Source organism: Aythya fuligula, chromosome 1 (assembly GCF_009819795.1).
Source record: "Aythya fuligula isolate bAytFul2 chromosome 1, bAytFul2.pri, whole genome shotgun sequence".
Taxonomy (NCBI): Eukaryota; Metazoa; Chordata; class Aves; order Anseriformes; family Anatidae; genus Aythya; species Aythya fuligula.
In genome coordinates, this window is record NC_045559.1 from 28,553,029 (window position 1) to 28,573,198 (window position 20,170).

Here is a 20,170-nt window from a genome sequence, read left to right on the forward strand (position 1 = left end):
ACAAAAAACTTAAACTGAAATGGGATAAGATTGCATTTACCCTGAAAAATTTTCCTAACTCTTAATTTTTGCTGTCGTAGGTAGCCTGGTGAACCTTTGTATGGACAGTGAAAGCCAGCCTGTTCTGGTTCTAGTTAAACCAAAATGAGCTAGACTAGCAGGTTTGCTTCTTTCTGTTGCTTTTGCATCACTGTTAAGACTTGTGTTGACTTGGCTATTTTTTTAAATAACAAAAAGCAGAATCTGCAATTCTAACTAGCTAGAAATAACTAACATGACAAAACATTATCTAGACCTGCATTTTTTAAAGTCTTTTGACAGTTTTATGAATAAACTGAAGAAATACGGTCTTGATGAAGTTACTTTTTGGGGAATGCAGAACTGCTTGGAAAAACTTCTGGAGAACAGATGTTAGAACCTTATCTTAAATATTTGTTTCACTGAGATGGGCTTTGTAAGCATCTGTCTCTACATCTATTGCTAATCAATATTTTTGTTAATGATCTGCTAGAATACAGTCTGTTCATAAAATTTGCAAATGGGACCAAATAAAAATCCTCACTCTGAGGGCAGGACTAAGATTAATAATGATGTTAACTATACCAAATACTGTCAACTATGCAAATACAGGCCAGGGTGTCATTGGTTATCTGTCAGTCTTTTAGAAAAGCATTTGGATTCTGTAGCAGACCACAAGCTGAATATGAAACACCCATGGGATGCTTTTTTTCCCACAAAAGCAATGTGGGTTTTTTTGTTTGTTTGTTTGCTTTTGTGTTTTTTTTTTTTTTTCTGTCACCTAGGCTGTTTAGTCATAGGAGATCTTATAAGATCTTTGAAAATAACTACTAGGTCTGTTTGGGATTGGAGGACAGAACAAATTAATGTTTGAAGTCGTTATAGTGCCATTTTGTAGCTTTTTTGATGAATGCGCTTAGTTGAGCAATTCACTTTCAATAGAATTAGTTAGAAGGGAGGTGGGGTAAAGAGGAGAAGGGAAACTATTTAAAATAGAAAAAGGATTTAATGCTCATTGTGCGTGTTTGTGTGACAGCCTTTATTTTTCCTTTTAAGTACTTTGTTCTGACAAAAGCGTATCTGTTTGAGTGTTAGAGCTAATTGGAGCGTTGATCATACAGTAACTGCTAGCTATTTTCAGATTCTTGGAATCCTCAGGTAGTGAAGGATAGTGCCTCCAGAACTTGGTTTGTGGTGGGGGGGTGGCCACAACACTGGAGAAATGTCTGATTACAGACCTGGCTGTGTTTTTCAAAAGGATAATGTCCCAAATACGTAGAACTGAGACAAGTATGAAAAATAAATTGGGAAAATGGGTTGCATACAAGTTTCTCAACTTGAACTTCAACGAAATATAATTAAGATAACTCGTAATGCATAGTGCTATAGTGCTGTCATACAGGCTGAATGTAGGATTTTCTTAACCTAAATCTGGATGCTTATGACAACAGCAGAATGTTTTCCAGCCATCCTGCATGATTAACATCTCCAAGGGACCTTAAGAACTCTCCATTTCTTGATTTTTCTTCAGGATGAGGTAGGAGAGGTTAAACCTGTAGAAGAGTTCAACCTTTTTTTTTTTTTTTTTCAGGCCAGCAGTTCTTTCAGTTGAGTTTAGTATGCTTCTTTGTAAATGTGTGGGAGCAGGAAAGAAAAGTTTTTGTAGACACGACGAGAAGTCTAGACTTTTCTTCAGCTCTGGGAAGTATGTTATTTCTCTATACCCTCACTGAGCTTGATCTTTCAATATTAGATTCTGGTTAGTAAACAGTGTAAAGAACGTAAGTAAGGCTCACCTTTTCTTTGAAAAGCAGAGAAGATGGACTGTCTCGGTTCTTAGCCTGCAAAGCTGTCTCCTTGAAACTCTTGAGCATTCATAAAAAGCTCAGCATCAGAAACTGCTCTTTGCCAAGATAAAAAGTGACCAGCATTAATTTAGTTGTTAGTTATTACTTGGCAAGAAGAATAACTGCTGATTCTTTTGACATATTTCAAATTTCATGTGGTGTTTCTTTGGCAATCAAGGATTTGAAACATGACCCTCTCCTCAGTTTTTTATATTCTATTGAAGCATGTGGTTTTGGTTACTGTATTCTACAACAAAGCTTTTCTTTCATAGCTGAAGAGTGTGAACAAACGATTTATCTGATGAATGTGTATCATACTCTCTAACTGGAACTTTCTATATGTGTCCAGCCTAAATGGGATTGGGGGGGGGGAGAGGGTGCAGAGGGGAGGCTGTTCACCATGAACAAATTGGTTATAATTTGAGATTTGAAGTATCGAAAACATATTTCACTGAGAGAATACCTGGAATTTTTGTACAAGCAAAGATATGAACTGCACACTTCACCAATATCTGCCAGCAAGCTTAAAACAGTTTAGAACTGAAAAGTTTATTCTGCTGGTTTGTGTAAACTGTAGCAAGTGTTAGCTCAGGTAGCATTTGAATTGCACAATTCTTCAAAACAAGTGTGTTAATTGTAGAGCTAATATATCATCAAAGAGTGGAAGCCTAAATGTCAGTTAAAATGGAGCTGTGGCAGTTCTCAGAGTTATAAAATAGATTCCTTCATTTTATTTCTCTTTGTAGATAATTAAGGGTTAGTCTATTCATTACTTGAGACAGTTGTTAAATGCAGAGTCTTAAGTAACTGCATACTCAAAACCACAGTGTGATTGGTGATGGGGTTTTAATAACCGTAAAGTTAAACCTGTGGCTACATCAACAAGTCACCATAAGGGTAACCTGCTGAGTGCCTTATATTTTATTAACTATGAGCAGCAAGTGCCAATGTGATCGGTGCTACCCCATCATACGTGTGAGGTACAGAGACAGCTCCTGTGAGGCCTTGGGGAGAAAACCCTCAGTGGTTATGAATTGCTATCTTACTTGATTTTTTTTAATTTTTTTTTGTTGGGGGGTATTTGTTTGGATGGGTGGATTTGGTATCTTGTGCTTCCTTGTGGCACAGCACAAGTATGCAGACGGGTCTGAACATGAAGAGTTTTACCCAATCTCCAGCTGCCTTTTGACTCTAGCCCCTCTTATCCAGCAGTGAAAACCCAGGAGTAGACAGTGCCTCTCACCATAGTTGACTATGGTGTTTCATGACATCAGAACTCCACTGACGTGAGAGAGAGCTGTAAAATAATGGGGAAGAAATACTGAATGACAGCAGTACCAACTATGAGGAAGAAATAGCTTCTTCATAGTGACAGGAGAAGTTATGCTACATTTTGCAAGTAGATTATTCTCCTGCACAACAGCTCACCAGTGTTAACCTGGGCAGCATGACAGCTTGTAGCGACGGAAGAAGTTGATAACATCGATAGTTGAGCAGAAGAAACAATACATTCCTCCCAAGTTTGTGGATTTTTTTTTGTTTTGTTCTGATTTACCTGTTGGTGTCGGCAGCTGTATGACAGTATTTCGTCATCTGTTGCTTCTGAATGTTTAAGAAGAGGTAACAAGAAAAAAAGACTTTTAGAGTAAAATTAAGACACTGCAAAATGCTTACAAAGTGGTAAGGTAGCTGTAACAGGGTGAGGAAATGGATTTTCCTGAGTTTTGTGTTTTCTTTTGACTAAATGACACACAGCTAAATAGTTATGAAAGACATTATCTCTAAATTGATTATATGCTTGTGAACAAATAGTTCAATATAGTGTAAAATACAACTTTTATTAGCATAACAGCAATAAATCCAAGTCTTTCTGGGGTTTAATTTTTTTTCCCCCTAAGTTCAGATTTCTACTTTAACCTTGTTAATTTTAGAATTGTATATATACAGTCTCTAATAGAGTTGGTGTGATTTCACAGTTTATGTATTTGGGAGTATCGTAGCCTGGACTGCTGGTCTTGCTTCTGTGTGACCTTGCTTAATACTGCCAAAACGTGGATCTTATGATTTCTTTAGCGTCCTTTCCACCCAGCTTCTCTTTGGTCTGAAAATAGCTTTGGTTACTGAGGAATTGTAACTATAAACTTGTTGACTATGAATATAATTTTTACTATGTTTGTTTCTCATATAGCTGTTTACTACCGTAAGGTTACTGTCTGCATTTTAAACTTTTCATATTTAGTGCAAGAATGCCTAGGGCCTGCTTAAGCAAGTAAAACTTGCTTGTACTTTGATTTTGTTAGGCACGGGTCAGTTTTGATCTTGAGGCCATTTAAGCCTGTCAGCACAGAGATGTGTACAAGGTAACTTCGTTCTTTCCTTCACAGCAACAACTAATAACGTGGATGTAATGTGCTACTGTAATTACATGTGTACAGATGCAGAGTGGTCATTCCCTGACAGCTCGGAGTAAAGTGGCTTCAATCTGTACCTGTTCGATTATATATGTTTCTCGTTATGAAACTCAACAATAATGACACTTTTAACTTTTTCCTTCACGTCCTCTATGGTGGAGAGGCTGGATATATTTGTTACCTGTAATGTCACCATCACTTAGATAAGGCTTTGTATTCCAAGGCATTGTCTCTATTTGTGATTTAACCTGCCATATTATACCAACACGTCTTTTTCCTGAATCTAGGATGTGAAATACAAAGCACGATGAAGATAATATAAGGTGTTTTATATAAGGTGGTAATACAAAGACAATATAAAGTGTTACTAAATTAAATTTGGATTTGTCTTCTGGAACATTACCTCAAACCTCTGCAGCATTTTTTAGAGGAAGACTGAATGTGTTTCAAGAAAGTATCGTAAAAACGCGTTGTTATGAACACATAATTTGAACGAGTACTATTTTTGTTAAACTTCTCATGCAAATGCTTGGCTGGTGCATCTAATTAAAAATACTGCTTTGTGCAGGGTGAGTCAGGCTTTTTAATTTCACAGCAACAAATTGTTTCCATTTCTAGTTGTATTTTGTGGACAAAACAATTCGGTTATTCTCTGGAACGTATGCTCGTGCCTCTTACAGTAATGCTGACTGCTGGCTGAAGTATGCAGGTGCAATTTAACTCTTGATAACATTCATTCCTTTGAACTGGTTAACCTTTCAGTTCATGCGTGACTGAATATTTTGTTCAGTTTCCTAATTAGCAAAATGCTTAAACAGGGAAAAAAACGAAAGCTAGAATAAGCTTTCTGCAATAATACAACTACTGCAGATGCTATTTTAAAAAGGAAAAAAAGGGGGGTGGGGGACTCTAAATTAGAAAAAGGTATAAATAAGGCCATAAGCCTGGGTTGTATTCACTTTTTTCCACATTCCCTAAGTGCACTGCAAGTTTCAGAAGTCCCTGCATTTAGGAGGAGCTTAGTTAAACCATTGCGTGTATGAAAGCATGCCTTGATAGAGAGCTGAGTTCAGGTGATAGCTGAAATTACCCACTGGTGATGTTCTGACAAGGCATCTGTTGTCTTGCATTGAAAGCCTATCCAGATAAAGTTAATTTGAGTCTGTTTACGCAACTGTGACTCACAGCCTGATATTTGGAAATAAAACACCTATCTGTCTTTGGGGGGTGTGTCACGTCGTTCCTAAAGCTGACTTTCCAAAGTTGCAGTAAAACTGATATTTGTTCAAAAGATGACAGAATTTGTATCTCTTAAACCTCTGTCTTGTGTTCTGTCTACAGTAATCACCAAAAACACCGTTTTATTTTTCTGGTGAAATTTTTTTTGTCTTTTCAGTGTATGCCGAGAATATTTTCAGAATGGGGGGAAAAGAAAAGCACTTGAGAAAGATGAAAAAAGAGCACTTCTTGCTTCAAAGACCACTCCAGCCTTAAATGTTTCCCAGCCTCCCAAGATTGAAGAACCCTTACCGAGCCTTGGCTTGACAAATCATGAGGCTATAGCAGAAGAGTAAGTTTTACTTGTTTTCCAGGCTTATTTTCCTCTTTGTGTGATGAGATTTTTTTCCCCCATAATATATTAGAAAAGTCTGATACATTTGTTTTTCTAAGGGCATTTTCATGTGAATATTTCCATGCTTAAAGAAATAGTTGAGCTGTAGTATAAGTTTTGGTGGATGCAGTAAAGATTGCTTGAGAATGACATCTTAGTCATCGCCATTTAAGTGTTAGAGTAATTTTGCTTTTGTATGTCATTGTTGTGCAGTGCAATTTATATTAAAGCTTGAGGTGAAATAAGGGAGACGTTAATTAAGTTAGAACCTAATGGCTATTCAGTATTGTTGAAAAGTCAATTGCTTATGTAAGTACCGAGTGGCAAATGTAAATATCAGAGTACTTAAAACTTTCTGTTCATAAATAATTGCAAAGAAACTCTTGATTCCAATTACATACTTCAAAAGCAATTTTGAATTACAGCCCTTAATTTTAAATATGCTAGCGTTCTGACGACTGGCTCTGCAGAAGTTGCACTATCCTTGAAGTATTTCCCTAACAACAGTTTTAACTTTTGTTTTTAACCTTCACTCAAGTAAGAGTTTTATTTTTCATATTCATGAGTAGCTTTTCTATTTCACTTACAGTCCATGCTATTCTTTTCCTAAAAAACAAGGCTCATGTTTGTGACTATTCCTTGTGTGATGTGAATAACTTAAGTTTAAAGGAATAAGAATGCATAAACACATTTCCATTAAATGTTATATTTGACTTGTTTCATACTCTGCGGACAGTTGTAAGAACTGGTCCAGTTTTCTCTGTTCTGTGAGGAGGGTTTCTCATTACTGTAACATGTCTGGAGTAAGCAATAAATGATGGTAAGATTTTTAGTAGTTGTACGTACCTTATAGAAATGGGACATATCTGTTATAAATCACTGCCCATAGAAGTCAAGTACTAATTTTTGTTTGTAAGGCTGTTGTGGTTTAACCCTGGCAGGCAGCTCAGCCCCACACAGCCACTTGCTTGCTATGGGGGAGAGAAAGGTAAAAGTATGAGAACTCATGGGTTGACAAAGAGTTTCCTGGGTAAAGCAAAAGCCACGTGAACAAAATCAAACAAGAAGTTAATTCACTCTTTCCCATCAGCAGGCAGATATTCAACTGTTTCCCTGAGAGCAGGGATTATCACACACAGTGGTTTCTTGGGAAGGCAAATGCTATCACTGTGAACATTCCTGCCTTCTTCCTCCTTTACTCCAACTTTTATTGCTGAGCATGATGCCACATGCTATGAGGCATCGCTTTGGTCAGGCCGGGTCAGCTGTCGTGGCTGTGTCCCCTCCCAGCTCCTTGTGCACCCCCAGCCTCCTCGCTGGCAGGGCAGCACCAGAAGCTGAAAAGTCCTCGGCTCTGTGTAAGTGCTGCTCTGCAACAGCTAAGTCATTGGTTACCATCACCACTATTTTCATCAAAACCCAAAACTTGGTTAGCACTGAGTTAGCTCGGAAGTAAAAGGTTCCACTGTGGTTTTAAAACAAACAAACAAACAAAAGACCAGAAGGTGCGGAGAGAAGTAAGTAGCACTCCATGAGATCCCAAAGGTGGTGGTAGAAGGTGCCATGGGAACCAGAAGTGCAAATCATACTGCTACTCAGAAGGGCACTCAGCTACATGTACTTTGATGAAGCCATTTTCAGATGCTCATGTTGCTTGCCTATGTAAGACTAAAATTGGTGAATCTCACAGAAATAACTATTGTGGACATACAGATGAAAGTGGAAAAGGACTAGTAACATGTAGTCCCCAGTACCTATTTCCATCCCAAGAACAGTTCTTTGTGCCTAACATGGCATCTTCACCTGCTGCGAAGCTGGACTTCAAAGTGGCTCAGTCTTGAAATATAAAAGTGGCTGTTATCTGCTGTTTACTAGCTTCTCCCTTTGTTCTGTTTGAGTATTGTCATCTTTTTCTATCAGGTTAAAGTCTTGATTTTTATCCTTAATGGTAAAAATCTTAACCTTGTATAGATTCTTCTCCGGTGGTAGGTTGTACCTTAAGAGACAGTCAAGCCATCATTCCTTCTTTCAGCAAGCTAGTCCTTCCCATGGAGTGCACGTGTGGATGTCACTAAAGAGTTGAGATATGCTGGTGTTGGCACTTGGAGCCAGTTGTATAGCTTCATTCTGCTCTTCTGACAACAGCATAGGCCTCTGATTTTTCTTATTCCCCTCCCATCCTTGGATAAATAGTAGCCTGATAATTGAAAATTGTAAACTAGAAGGTCAGCATTTGAAGTGATTAATGACAGAGATACAATGACTTTCCTGGTGGTTATATAACTTACCCTAGTTTCTAGTTTCCATCTACTTCCAAGAGAAAATGTCACCTGCCTGTAAGACACCTACTTAAAAATATGTACATTTTTAAGGGGCTAATAATCAAGAACTGTAGTCCATTGAATAAAGTTCTTGAAATAAGCAAGTGTAAGATAAGTTTAAAATGGACTCATTTCCAGGTTATGGACACTTCTTTCACCAATTCCTGATCTTTGTTCACATTTTCTGCCACTATATTAGTGCTTTGGAGAACTGTGAATTCAAGATGTGCTTGGAGATTACCTACAGTGCAAAGCATTTCTCTTACTGTCCATATAGTTGCTTTGAGTGAAAATCATTAGGAAATGGGGTTGAAGGGTGATTATCAGTGAATTCAGCAAGACTGCCTTTGTAACACAGTAATTGGCTCACTGGACTGTCATCTAGATGACAGTTATGTTTTCACTGAGGAATCTGACTTGAGAGTTGTAGTGGTTTTTGTTTGTTTGTTTGTTGTTTTTTAAAAAGGCAGGTCTGCACCAGTGGTCTGAAGACCTCCAAAATTAATTGAAGCACCTAACTAGGATCCTGTTCTTACTGATTGAATAGATAGAATTGGCAGCCAGGGAACTGCTAAGTTACTCATTGCACCTGTGTTCAGAGGGGCAGCACAACCTGACAAGCAGCAGGAAAGGCAAAACACAAGCGAGCAGCTGAATCTCTGCTACTGTTGAGGTTTTAAAGTGTATTCACATTGAATTTGGAGTCTGGTAGTCTTACCAGAATGAAAGAGAAACCTGTCATTGAAAGAACACCTATTAAAGTGAAAGAAGAAACTTATCTTTGTCCTATATCAAATGTCTTGGGATCTGTTGTCCATTAGTGTAGAAGAGATGGCTTCTGCTCAGCTTGGGATGCAGAGGTGTAGCTATCCAGAAGTGTGCCTTAATGCTTTCAGAAGTAGTCTGAGGGGTGCAACCTCTTCACTGAGTCAAAAGTAGGTTTTATAAGAGGGGAACAGAATGCATCACAGTGATTTTTTTATTTCACCAAAGGTGCAGTGGGTTCTCCTGGAAATCAGAGGGTTCTATATTGCGTTACTTAAAATTAAGTCTGTTTAAGTATTTCATTAATGCTTTAGATGGAAGACGTTGAGAACTCAAGAAGCTGTTGCTCTTCTTTATGGGAAGTTTCCTCTGAGCTGGACTATAGAATCAAACTCGCATGGGACCACAGGAAGCAAAATGAATCTTCAGTTATTTTGCTGTTACTGTTAGACTAATGTAGAACACTAGTGTACATATAGACATGTATTTGAATGAAAAAGCCATTAGACTTGGCATGAAAAAGACACTGAGCCATTAGTCTGTATTTGCTAGGCAAGGAGGAGTGCTGCTCTGAGAAGTGCTGACCTTACATGGAAAAAGACGCTGCTTGACTTCAGCCCACGTTTATGATTTGTTGCCACTAGGCTGAATGGTCCTCCTGTGTAATTCAATCCTTTGCACAGATTACGTTGTCATTGGCATCCAAGTTGGGGAAAAATTGTTGCAATCATCTTCATTTTGAAATCCCACTCAGTGTCAGCTGCCTTACAGGGTAGCTTGATAACGTGTGTGGTTTTAACTGATTGTTAGAGGTAATTGTTGTGCTGTTTGTCTTGGTGGTGCTGGTAGTTGGACGGAAGAATTCCCTGGATATCTGCTATGTAGAAGGAAAATCTGAAAGATTGGTAGTGTTACTCAGCTGAAGGCAACAAGGAATCTTCTCTTGCTTCTCTAACATCTTCGTGGTAGGTCATTGAAAGTTAAGGAAGAGCTTTGGGAGGAACGTAGAGAACTTTGATGCTGCTTCTTAAAAAAAAAAACTTCTTCTGTGGTATTGCTCACAGCTTTATTTTTGATGTGAGTACAGCTATGGCTTTTTTGGACTCCATTTGCTCTGTAGATCTGTTTCTGAAAGTTTTTACAGTTACATTTCTTCAGGGCTGAATCTTTCCCAGAAAGGCAACAAATGATATTTGGAAGGTGCCAACTTAGAATTGGCTACAGAAACTTGAAGCAAAAAGCAACACTCACTTACTGGAAAGTTATCAGTCTCTTCCCTGTGAAAGCTATGAGTTCACTTCTGTTTGCCTCCGTTAATGGATTTTGGGTATTCTAAGTTCTTACAAAACATAACGGGAAATTCTTAGCTATAGCCCTGTAAACGGTCCAATAGAAGGAATTCAAACTCCTGAGCACTTGTGGTCCAAGTGGCTACTGCTCCAACTTCGCTCGCCAGTTTTTGAGTTTGTGGTTCTGTACGGATTGATCCAACTTTCATAGCATCCATTGAAAATAAAATTGGAGCGAAGCTCAAGCAGTCATCCATTTTCAAAAAAAAAAAAAAAAAAAAGCTAATAGAATATTTTAGCTATTCCCTGCAAAATGTCTAAAAAGTTTTCGCATTCGGGGATATTTTTGTTTACTTTGGAATACTAGTGGATGTCCTCTGCTTAAACCAGTTATGACACTTGACTTTGGATGCCCTTTAAAATGGGGCTGACGAGTAGGTAGGTCATGGAGTGCTGTCATTTTCTCTTGTGTACTCCTGAAACTTCAACTCTAATGACTTGTGTCACTTAAACATCAATAAGTACCACAAAAAGGTAAGTGGGGAAACATAAAGTGGTAGAGAAATCACTGATCAGCATGATGAGCGGGCACACTGGTTGTCATTTTACTTTGTTTTACTTTAAGTACCCAAGTTATGAGGAAATTCTTCACTCAGAGGCAGGGAAGGCACCAGAACAGGCTGCCCAGAGAAGCTGTGGGTGCCCCATCTCTGGAGGTGTTCAAGGCCAGGCTGGATGGGGCTTTGGGCAACCTGGTCTGGTGGGAGGTGTCCCTGCCTGTGGGGGGGGGGGGAAACTACATTGTCTTTAAGGTCCCTTCCAACCTGAGCCCTTCTATGAAGTAAAAGTATTACAGGTGTGCTTAAGGTTAATTTTTCAGCTTGAGGGGATCATCTGCTTTACTGTTCTTTTGGTTCTTTAGACGTCTCAGCAGTTCAATTAAGGCATTCACTTATATTAGTCACTACCATAGTATTCAACAAGAATTTCTTTTGCATTAATTATCTGAAATTGTAATTCAGAATATAGCTTCAAAAATAACACTTCATAAAACTGAATTCTTGCTGCTTCTTAGGTTGCTTCACTCCTTGGGAAAGATCAGATTACTTGACGTTGGTAGCTGCTTTAATCCATTTTTGAAGTTTGAAGAATTTCTGACAGTTGGCATAGATATTGTTCCAGCTGTTGAGGTATGTAACATTTACTATGTTTGATATAAATTCGGCTCTCAGATATTTTAGAATGCTTCAAAATGGCTGTGTTTAATACTTAATCAGTATGTATCCTAAATGTCTTTGTTTTAAAAGGAACTGTGGTCCTTCTATTACATCCATTCCCATGAACAAGCTCCAAAATAATAGCTAACTGTAGCTTTGATTTTAAAATACATTTTTGTTCAAGAGTTGTGCCTTTATAATGCTGTTGTGCATCTTAAAACTGGAAAAACTTCAGTAGCCATCTTTTAATGCAGTCTCAGGTGAGTTCTTGCATCTTAAAAGCCATAAATGAAAATTGAGTAGGCTTGTGCTTAGGCTTGAACCTCTGGTAAGCTGCATTTGCTGACAGAAAGAAATAATCATTACCTCTACTTGATGTATTTTTTATGGGGAATTTTAGTAACTAGAAGTGCTCTATAAAGGGGATTTTCAGTTTATTGCTACAGATACTAAACCGTAATTCTGAGTACAAGATTACTGTTTAGGGAACTTTGTAAGGTGAGTAATACATTTGGGGTAATGCAAACAATACAATTGTTTCACTTTCCCTATGTAGTAAGATTTCCAACTGTATTAACTTTGCTGTAATCGTGTCTCTTCTGTCTTTCACTCTTGATCTGACTTTTTTTTTTTGTCAGTCCTAGTAGTATTTATTAACCAGGCACACAGTATTTATTAACCAGGCAAAATGACAAAGTAGAAAAAAGAAAAGAGACATAAAGGAATGAATTTCTGTCAGAAAATGTGAGACCTTTGATCATACATATCATGCTAACTTCTACAAAGTTAAATTTTTATAATAGCGTAAAATTAAAATCAGTGGCTTAAGGTAACCCTCTTCAGGTGTTGACAGGTACGAGTACAGTAATACAGTTAACATGAAAATAGTGAGTGTTCTGTTTGCTGCAGCGTGGTTTACACGCAAAATAATTGGCATTTTGTTGTGGTCACCAGGTTTAGTTCCTAACACCTAGTTTATCTCTGAGCACATATATTTAAAAAAAAAAAAAAAAAAAAAATCTTTACAAATATTTGAGTCATATAAATTGCTTTTTAAAGTAACTCAGTGCTAGTTTCAGCTAAAACACAAAGCAACTAATAATGGACTTCATCTTGCCTAATTTTAGGAATAGGCATCAGTTGCCCAAACACAATTGCTGCCACTTGAGATGCTGTAGGACATCAGCATAGGGTTGTTTCTTGCTCATGATGTGGGATGTGAAGAAGATAAATGCCATTGTGAAGTGGCAGCCTAAGTAATTTAAAATGGCAGTATATGGCAAGTAAATTTCAAGCTGAGAGGTGTGCAGCCCGGGTGTCTACATCCAAGGTTCTATGTTCAAATTAGTCAGTGCAGCTCTGTTAAAACTAGAATCAGCGAAACTTAAAAATCTCCTCTTTCACGGATGAGGTGAATTTCACAGGTGAGGTGAATTGTGTTCTGATCTCATGATCTCTGATCCTTTATTGACTAGCTCTACAGTGACTGTAATAGAAGCCTGGACACCTGAAGTTACATGACACGAGTCTAACCATTAATTTGAGGTTATAAATAAGTAATAGTTTACTATGTATTCAGTCATGCTATTTTCTTTTTAAAAAAAAAAAATCTTCTTAAGAAAATAAGTTTAAATTTACAGTGACCAGAATCATTATTGAAAAAAATCTAGAAAGGCTGCTTCTGTGGATGTAATTGAGGAATACAAGTAATCCAGACCAGACAACAGAAGAGAGGGGGTAGTCAGCATTTGTGTAATCTGTGTACTAACCAGTTCTTCAGGCTCTCTCCCAGTACAGTTGAACGATAAGATAATTGATTTCCTGCATTCCGACATAGCAACATGCCTTGATGACAGGAACTCACTGGAGCACTGCCATACAGATCAGCATGGTTACTGTGAGGCCTGCCTCAGGTTCATCAGCTTCTCTTACTGCCATCCTCTTGGTAGTACCTTGGTGTATTCAGGGCACCTCACAACTTAGCTAGCGTTCTTGGAGTAAAAAGGAGCACAACTGGTGCACTCAAATGCTACTGCTGTAGTAAGTTCAGGCCCACCTCCAAACTGGAATTAATAAGCGCTGGTGTTTGGGATGACTCTGCTTTGAGCTGCATCAGCAGCGTAACCTGAATAAATTTATCTCTTGGCCAGCAGTTGTCTGCACTGATTGTAAGATTTCAGAATAACAGCCAGAGGGTTCTTGTGGGAGTTGATGTTGCCTTCTGACCTAAAAAATCAATGCAGTAACTTAGTGGTTGAAGTTGAAAATAGAAGAACCTGTAAAACCTCCTCACTTAGCTGATCTTTTACGTAAGATACTAAAATGTTTTTTGAAACAAATTGAAACACAGAGGCTTTTTAGGAAGTCAGTTTGTTAAATATTGTTGAATAAAGAGTTAAATAATTATGTACTGATAAGAATAGGCTAATCCACTATCTGTATATAAGTATGTTAGATATAGAAGTAGCAGTTGAGTAAGATACTTCAGATAATTTGAGGAATTTTGAAGATGTAATTGAAACATTGTCAGAGGAACTAAAATCTTTATTTAATAAGAATCATAAAATCATAAACAAAAGAATAAATGTCTTCACAATGGTTAGAATCTATGTTTTTATACAGAAAATGCAACTGTGTGATATGAATGCAGAAATACATTTCTGTTAAACAGGTGTGTGCTTTGTGTGGCGGGGGGGCTGCTCAAGGGGAAGAGAGACTAAGGCAAGCAGAACAAGTTTCTCCTTGAGTGGTGCTTTTGTTGGTCACTCCTTCAAACACTCGGTGGCACAAATATTCCAGAGAATAATTAGCAGCTGTTATTTTCCTACAGGAGTTTATCTTGTTTACTTGTCAGGGGAAGGGAGAACACTGTAATTGAAATGAACGGCAAATCTCAATTTGGTGAAAGTCCCAATACGATTTTATAGTGCTGGGAAACAAGCTGAATATACAGCAGATGTTGTATTGGAGTAAATACAGCCTGAGACAAAAAAGTCTGGAATGGTACTGAAGTTAAGAAAGACAAAAGACAAGTTGGATTGAGTTCTTAAATGTCAATGTATGCACTGAAATACGAATTGGCTGTTTCAGTGTCTAGAAAGACTGTAAGATCAGTTCAAGACTTGTCCATCTAGAGTAGCAATCCCCACTTTAGCAGCAGAGCAACATTTTTGTCATAAAACTGCCTTGCAGAGTTCAGATTCCAGTTGAAACATATTTTAATCATGAAATTTTCTTCTGCATAACTGTTTTATTAGTATCTTCCTACTGCAGAGAAATGCTTGCAGTGTAAACTTTTTTCAGCTGTGTATGTGTAGCCTTTAAGTTCTCCTTCCAAGCAAAGTTAGCATGTTGCCCTGGAAAATTACATTCCAAAGCACTTTTCTTCTGAAGTTGTTACTATATATCCTGAAGTTACTACTGTTGATTTCCTGTTCTAAATAGTACAAGGAAGCGGAATATAACCCTGCAAATATGATTGTAATTATTTCACAATGATCAAGGAATTTTAATTGCAATCTTTCTTGAATTATTTTTTCATCTGCATCAGAGGCCAAGATTAAAGCTATTGAAAAGTAAATTACAAATTTTTGGAAGATTGATTTACTCTTTCTAGTTTTCTGCATGTTCTCTGGAGAGAATGATTTGATATATACAGAAATGTTATCTTTTACTTGGGAACAATGGTGCATATCAGTTGCTTTGTGAATACCTTTGCAATAATGTTGATTTGTTTAATATCGCTTCATAAAATATGTTAGAAATACTTTGGGGAGGGGGATATGAAAATGCAGCAGGTCTGCCTCCACCTTTCTGATATGCTCTGGAGAATGTTTTGTCTCGGCTCTAATATTCACATAGCTGTTTAGCAGTCTGTTTTTTTTTTTTCACTGCATGTTCTGTAAGCATTAATAACAATTTTTGTTTCTATCAAGTTGCAGCCTTGTATCTCAATACCTTTTCATGAGAGAAGTCAGTACTAGGCTTTGAATATAAAATGTCAAAACTTAAGCCTAGTGAATAGCCTACTATTTTGTATTTTTTGAGTTCTCTGTGATTAAGGGTGTTATGAATTTGTTCTTTTGTACGTTGTATCAGGGTGTCACTTTCAATCTTTGACAGCTTGAGCACACAAGTGATTAAAAGATGAATTTAAAACTCTTATCTTGCCCAAATGTCTACTGGTAAGCTTTGCATTTGCAGCAAGGTTAAAACTTGTACCTTCATCTCTGTTACAAATTAGTTAGTGTACTGTAACTTTCTGATGTATTTTGCCTTGCCATAGTTTCTTCCCTTTTCTATACCACTAAGGAACGTCTCTTTTTTTTTTCCAAATGACCAAATTATTAAGCCTCTTGGATTCTTTAAAAAGCTGGTGGAAATACTGATGATGTTGAATTTATTTCCTATTTACTTATTTCAGGTTTGTTTGTTTAAAAAATAAAAAGATATAAATTGAAACCCAATATAGTCTAGATCGGAATTTTAAGAATTGCACTGTTTTACTCTGTTGCCACACCTTAACATGGAATTTGATTGGCAATGCATGATATGCTATGAAAGCATGGGATTTGGGGGAAACGAGCAACGTACACTCATCTGAATTCTTCTTAAATCAATTGTGAGATAGTTGATTTGATATGTTCTATTAGGGCTTTCTATTTCATTTCTTTGTTTTAAATGAATAGTTCTCAGCTATCAAATCTCCCCTAAATTGCTGCATATCTCAAATCATTCTTGGCAACTGTGAAAGCTAGTAATATGCATTACTTTTAAATTGCTGTTTTAGAGTGCTTGATTTAATAGCAAGAGGGATGTTCAGCAGGCTTGAAATTCTCTCAAGGAATTGAAGAGGATGTTATTGATCATTATCTGGGTGTGAGTTGTATTTGCTCTTTAAACTAACCTTGATATTTGTTTGTTTTTCTGTTTTTCTTAATCCACCAGAGCGTATACAAATGTGACTTCTTGAATCTACAAATTCAGCAACCTCTCCAACTGGCACAAGATGCTATAGATGCCTTTCTTAAGCAACTGAAAAACCCTATTGATTCTCTACCTGGAGAACTATTCCATGTCGTTGTTTTCTCGCTCCTCCTTTCTTACTTTCCTTCACCCTATCAACGATGGATATGCTGCAAGAAGGCACACGAACTTCTCGTCTTAAATGGCTTATTGCTTGTAATAACTCCTGATTCATCTCACCAGAATCGCCGAGCTATGATGATGAAAAGCTGGAAGATTGCCATAGAGTCCTTGGGTTTTAAACGTTTCAAGTATTCCAAGTTTTCTCACATGCACCTGATGGCTTTTAGGAAAACCTCCCTTCAAACAACAAGTGACTTAGTTAGCAGGAACTATCCGGGAATGTTGTATATCCCGCAGGATTTCAACAGTATAGAGGATGAGGAGTATTCCAACACTTCCTGCTACGTTCGATCAGATACAGAAGATGAACAGCTAGCTTACGGTTTTATGGAGCTACCTGATGCTCCGTATGACTCAGACTCTGGAGAAAGCCAGTCTAGTTCAATTCCTTTTTATGAGCTCGAAGATCCTATATTGCTTCTAAGTTAACGTAGTAGTTGACATGCTAAGTCAAAAACCTCTTGCTTAACTAATTTTGCTATACTAACGTGGGCTCAACACACAACAACGGTTTGCATAAAGAAAATGCAACAGTTTACAGAGTTTGCTATTTTTTTCTACTTTTGAATTTTAAAATCTATTCTTGTATGAAAGTGAAAAAAATACAAGTTTTATGCAAATGACTCTTGTCATAGCATAAATTGCTGTTACTTTCTTTAGAATATGTATCACTAATTTTCTTCCAGAAAGGTACCATTCTTTTCTTTAGTGCTGTGAAGTGTGAATTCTATTTAATTTGCTAAATGTTGTTTCAATATTTTAACTCTTAATGTGGTTGAGCATAAGGCACTGGAGTTGGTGGGCTTCTGAGAAGTATACGTAGGAAGAAATAATTTGCACTTTAATTAAATGTGCAGATAGGTTAAGATGCTTGGTTACACATGTCCCTTTTTAATTATGGAACAAAGCTCTCTTTCCAAAATTTCTTTTGCTCTGGTTAAGCCTGGGCTGGAGAAACTATAATGCACATTTAATTTTACTTTAATTGCAGCCCTCTTGAGATAACACCAAAACACTGGAATATATTAATCCATAGTTATACATGTTGTGTAATTTCATTGCATAAAGAGCAGATAGATGTGAGGTTTCTGAAGAGGTTATCCCCCAGACACAGAGAAGTATGGTACGTCTAGACAATTGTTTCACTTAAAAGCTGGAATATGATTTTGCAATTTTCAGTGTACAAGCACTAACATACATCAGTATTTCCCCAATGTGTTCTGTATTTTTTTCATTTTTTTTTTGGGGTGGGAGGGGAGTGGTGGTGGGTTTTTTGTCATGTTTTAAAGTAAATTATTTATGTGTTTTAAAAACAAACTTTAAGTTGGGAGGTCTACAGTTAAGAACAATTGTATGATAACTACAGACTGATTTTGTTTAATAAAAAAAAAAAAGGAACATTTTCACAAGATTTTCAAGGACGTGTATTTGCACAAAAGACATATTCAGACCACACAAGTGAAGTTAACATACACTATTTTGTTTGCTTATTTGGACCACAGTCTTCTATTTTAGTTAAATGAAAACCCCATAGCTGTCTGAAAGCTGGTCTGCACTGTAAGAAGGTAAACCAAGTGGTTTATGTTTATGAAGTTTTTTAAATCGTGTAATAAATTTGTGAGTACTTTGCAGGAAAAAAAAAAAAAATCTGTTCAGCATTTAAAAATAGAGGATTCAGTATTACTTTAGCTTAGATTGCCCTCTATTTAAAAATGACCAGGATTTTCAAATTTGAATGTTAGGCTTTAAAATCTGTAAGTGAGTGCCTATCACAAATGACTGGAACTAGGTGCTACATCATGGATTTAAGACTGACAGCAGCAACGTAGTAGAAAATATAAATACAGCGTAAAGTTTCATAGTTGGAAACACACCTTACACCATTTCAATCTGCCATGTTGTTTTTATAATACAGATGTTACCAGGCAAACTGAAGTATTAGTGTGGATTTAACAGGAGTTGCTACAAAAATGAAAACTTTCCATTGAAGTTTTGCACTGAAAGTGCCAGTTTGACCTGTCTGTTTTTTCTTGTATACAATTTCCTACAAAGAGTCATACTGTATTGGTCCTGCTTACACTCAAACGCGAACTGGACTGCAATGCTTTATTCTTTAATATAAGCTTTCTGTGTCTCTTTTCATAAATTTAAAGTGTACCCAAACATCTGATTCAAAACTGTTATTCAATCTGAATGATATAGTTGTATACAAACCAAACACCCATACAGCTTGTGTTTAGGAAAAAAAAAAAAAAAAAAAAAGGACAAGTTATTATGGTTGACTTAATTTTTATGGAAAGTACCTAATGAAATATACAACAGATTCAAAACCAGCTGTAATTCAGTGTTTGCATCTACTGCTTTACCATTTCACTAAAATGTTCATCAGTCAAAACCTCTCTTCCTTCACTGACTCCAGCAATGCTAGTGTTAAACTATTGGTGCTATAAATTCAGCTGTTTTTTAGAAATCTAATCTGCACATGCTTTGAAGTCTGCCTAGCATTTTAATTTATATTCCTCTAAAAAAAAAAAAAAAGTTGCGTACCAGCTGACAGAAATGTTGGCATTGGCCAATGTAAATCGGTTTGTGATTCATACAAATGAGCCAAGATTTATCCTTAAAGAGTTTAAAACATAATTATTTAAAATCTAGGCCTTCTTGGCAGCTTGTTGACACCATTGTATTTGTGGTTTAGGGACCTGAGATTTGTAACAGTTTGGTTTTCTTGCTGCTTATTCTAAATACCTGAAGTGTTTTTTTTGTTTTGTTTTGTTGTTTTGTTTTGTTTTGTTTTTTTACAAGGGACAGTGAATTGTGGAGAATGAAAGTCAGTTTTGCATAAATATTTACACCTCCCTGAACAATACTAGTGATGGTGGGAGTTGTTGGATATTTAGCTTTGGTGTAAGAGGAATGTTTCTAGGTTATGAAATGTTTGAAAATTTTGACTGGGCAAGAGATGACACAAATCTCTCGTTCTTAAGATGCTGGAGAGGAAAAAAAAAAAAAGTGTATTTGCATTTTTGTCTTTATGTCACTACTTTTTGTGAACAAAGCACATTTATTAAAAAAAAAAAAAAAAAAAACTGTTTCTTTGATATGTGGGTGTTCTGGTTTTTTGTTTTTTTGTTTTTTTGTTTTTCTCTTGCAGTTGGTTTACACTGAAGCCCAATAAAACCAATGCATAGTTCTTATTTTCAAGAAAACACTTGGGTTTGTCTGGGTTTGTTTTATAAACTGGAATCTAGTAAAGAAGTTAAGTTGAAACTCATGTACTAAATTTCTACATCTTAGTTGTGACATGAGCTTTATGGACATATTTCTGGAGTTCCTCTAGTTGATCTTGTATCATATTTATTTTCTGCCTACTTATAGTGTGACCACTTAGTAATACAGTTCCTCTTTCCATTATAGAGGTTCTTAATTTCCCCTCTGTCCTTCTGAAATATCTTTGCAGCAGCTGCGGTAAGTTTGCCCTTTGAAGTCATCCCTGTATTCCTCCACATGATGGTTTTGAGTTGTGCAGGTGCTGTGAAAGG

General features: G+C 36.8%; 1 protein-coding gene across 1 annotated transcript in view; it reads left to right on the forward strand.

Annotated features, from left to right (window-relative positions):
• The window catches only part of BMT2 (base methyltransferase of 25S rRNA 2 homolog), a 32,364-nt gene extending 15,178 nt beyond the window's left edge, over positions 1-17,186 (forward strand). The window contains exons 4-6 of the mRNA XM_032205787.1: positions 5,673-5,846; positions 11,339-11,453; positions 16,428-17,186. Of these exons, the coding sequence (XP_032061678.1) occupies positions 5,673-5,846; positions 11,339-11,453; positions 16,428-17,057 (919 nt within the window). The 3' untranslated portion in view covers positions 17,058-17,186. The remainder of the gene's footprint in view (positions 1-5,672; positions 5,847-11,338; positions 11,454-16,427) is intronic.
• The last annotated feature ends 2,984 nt before the right edge of the window (positions 17,187-20,170 follow it).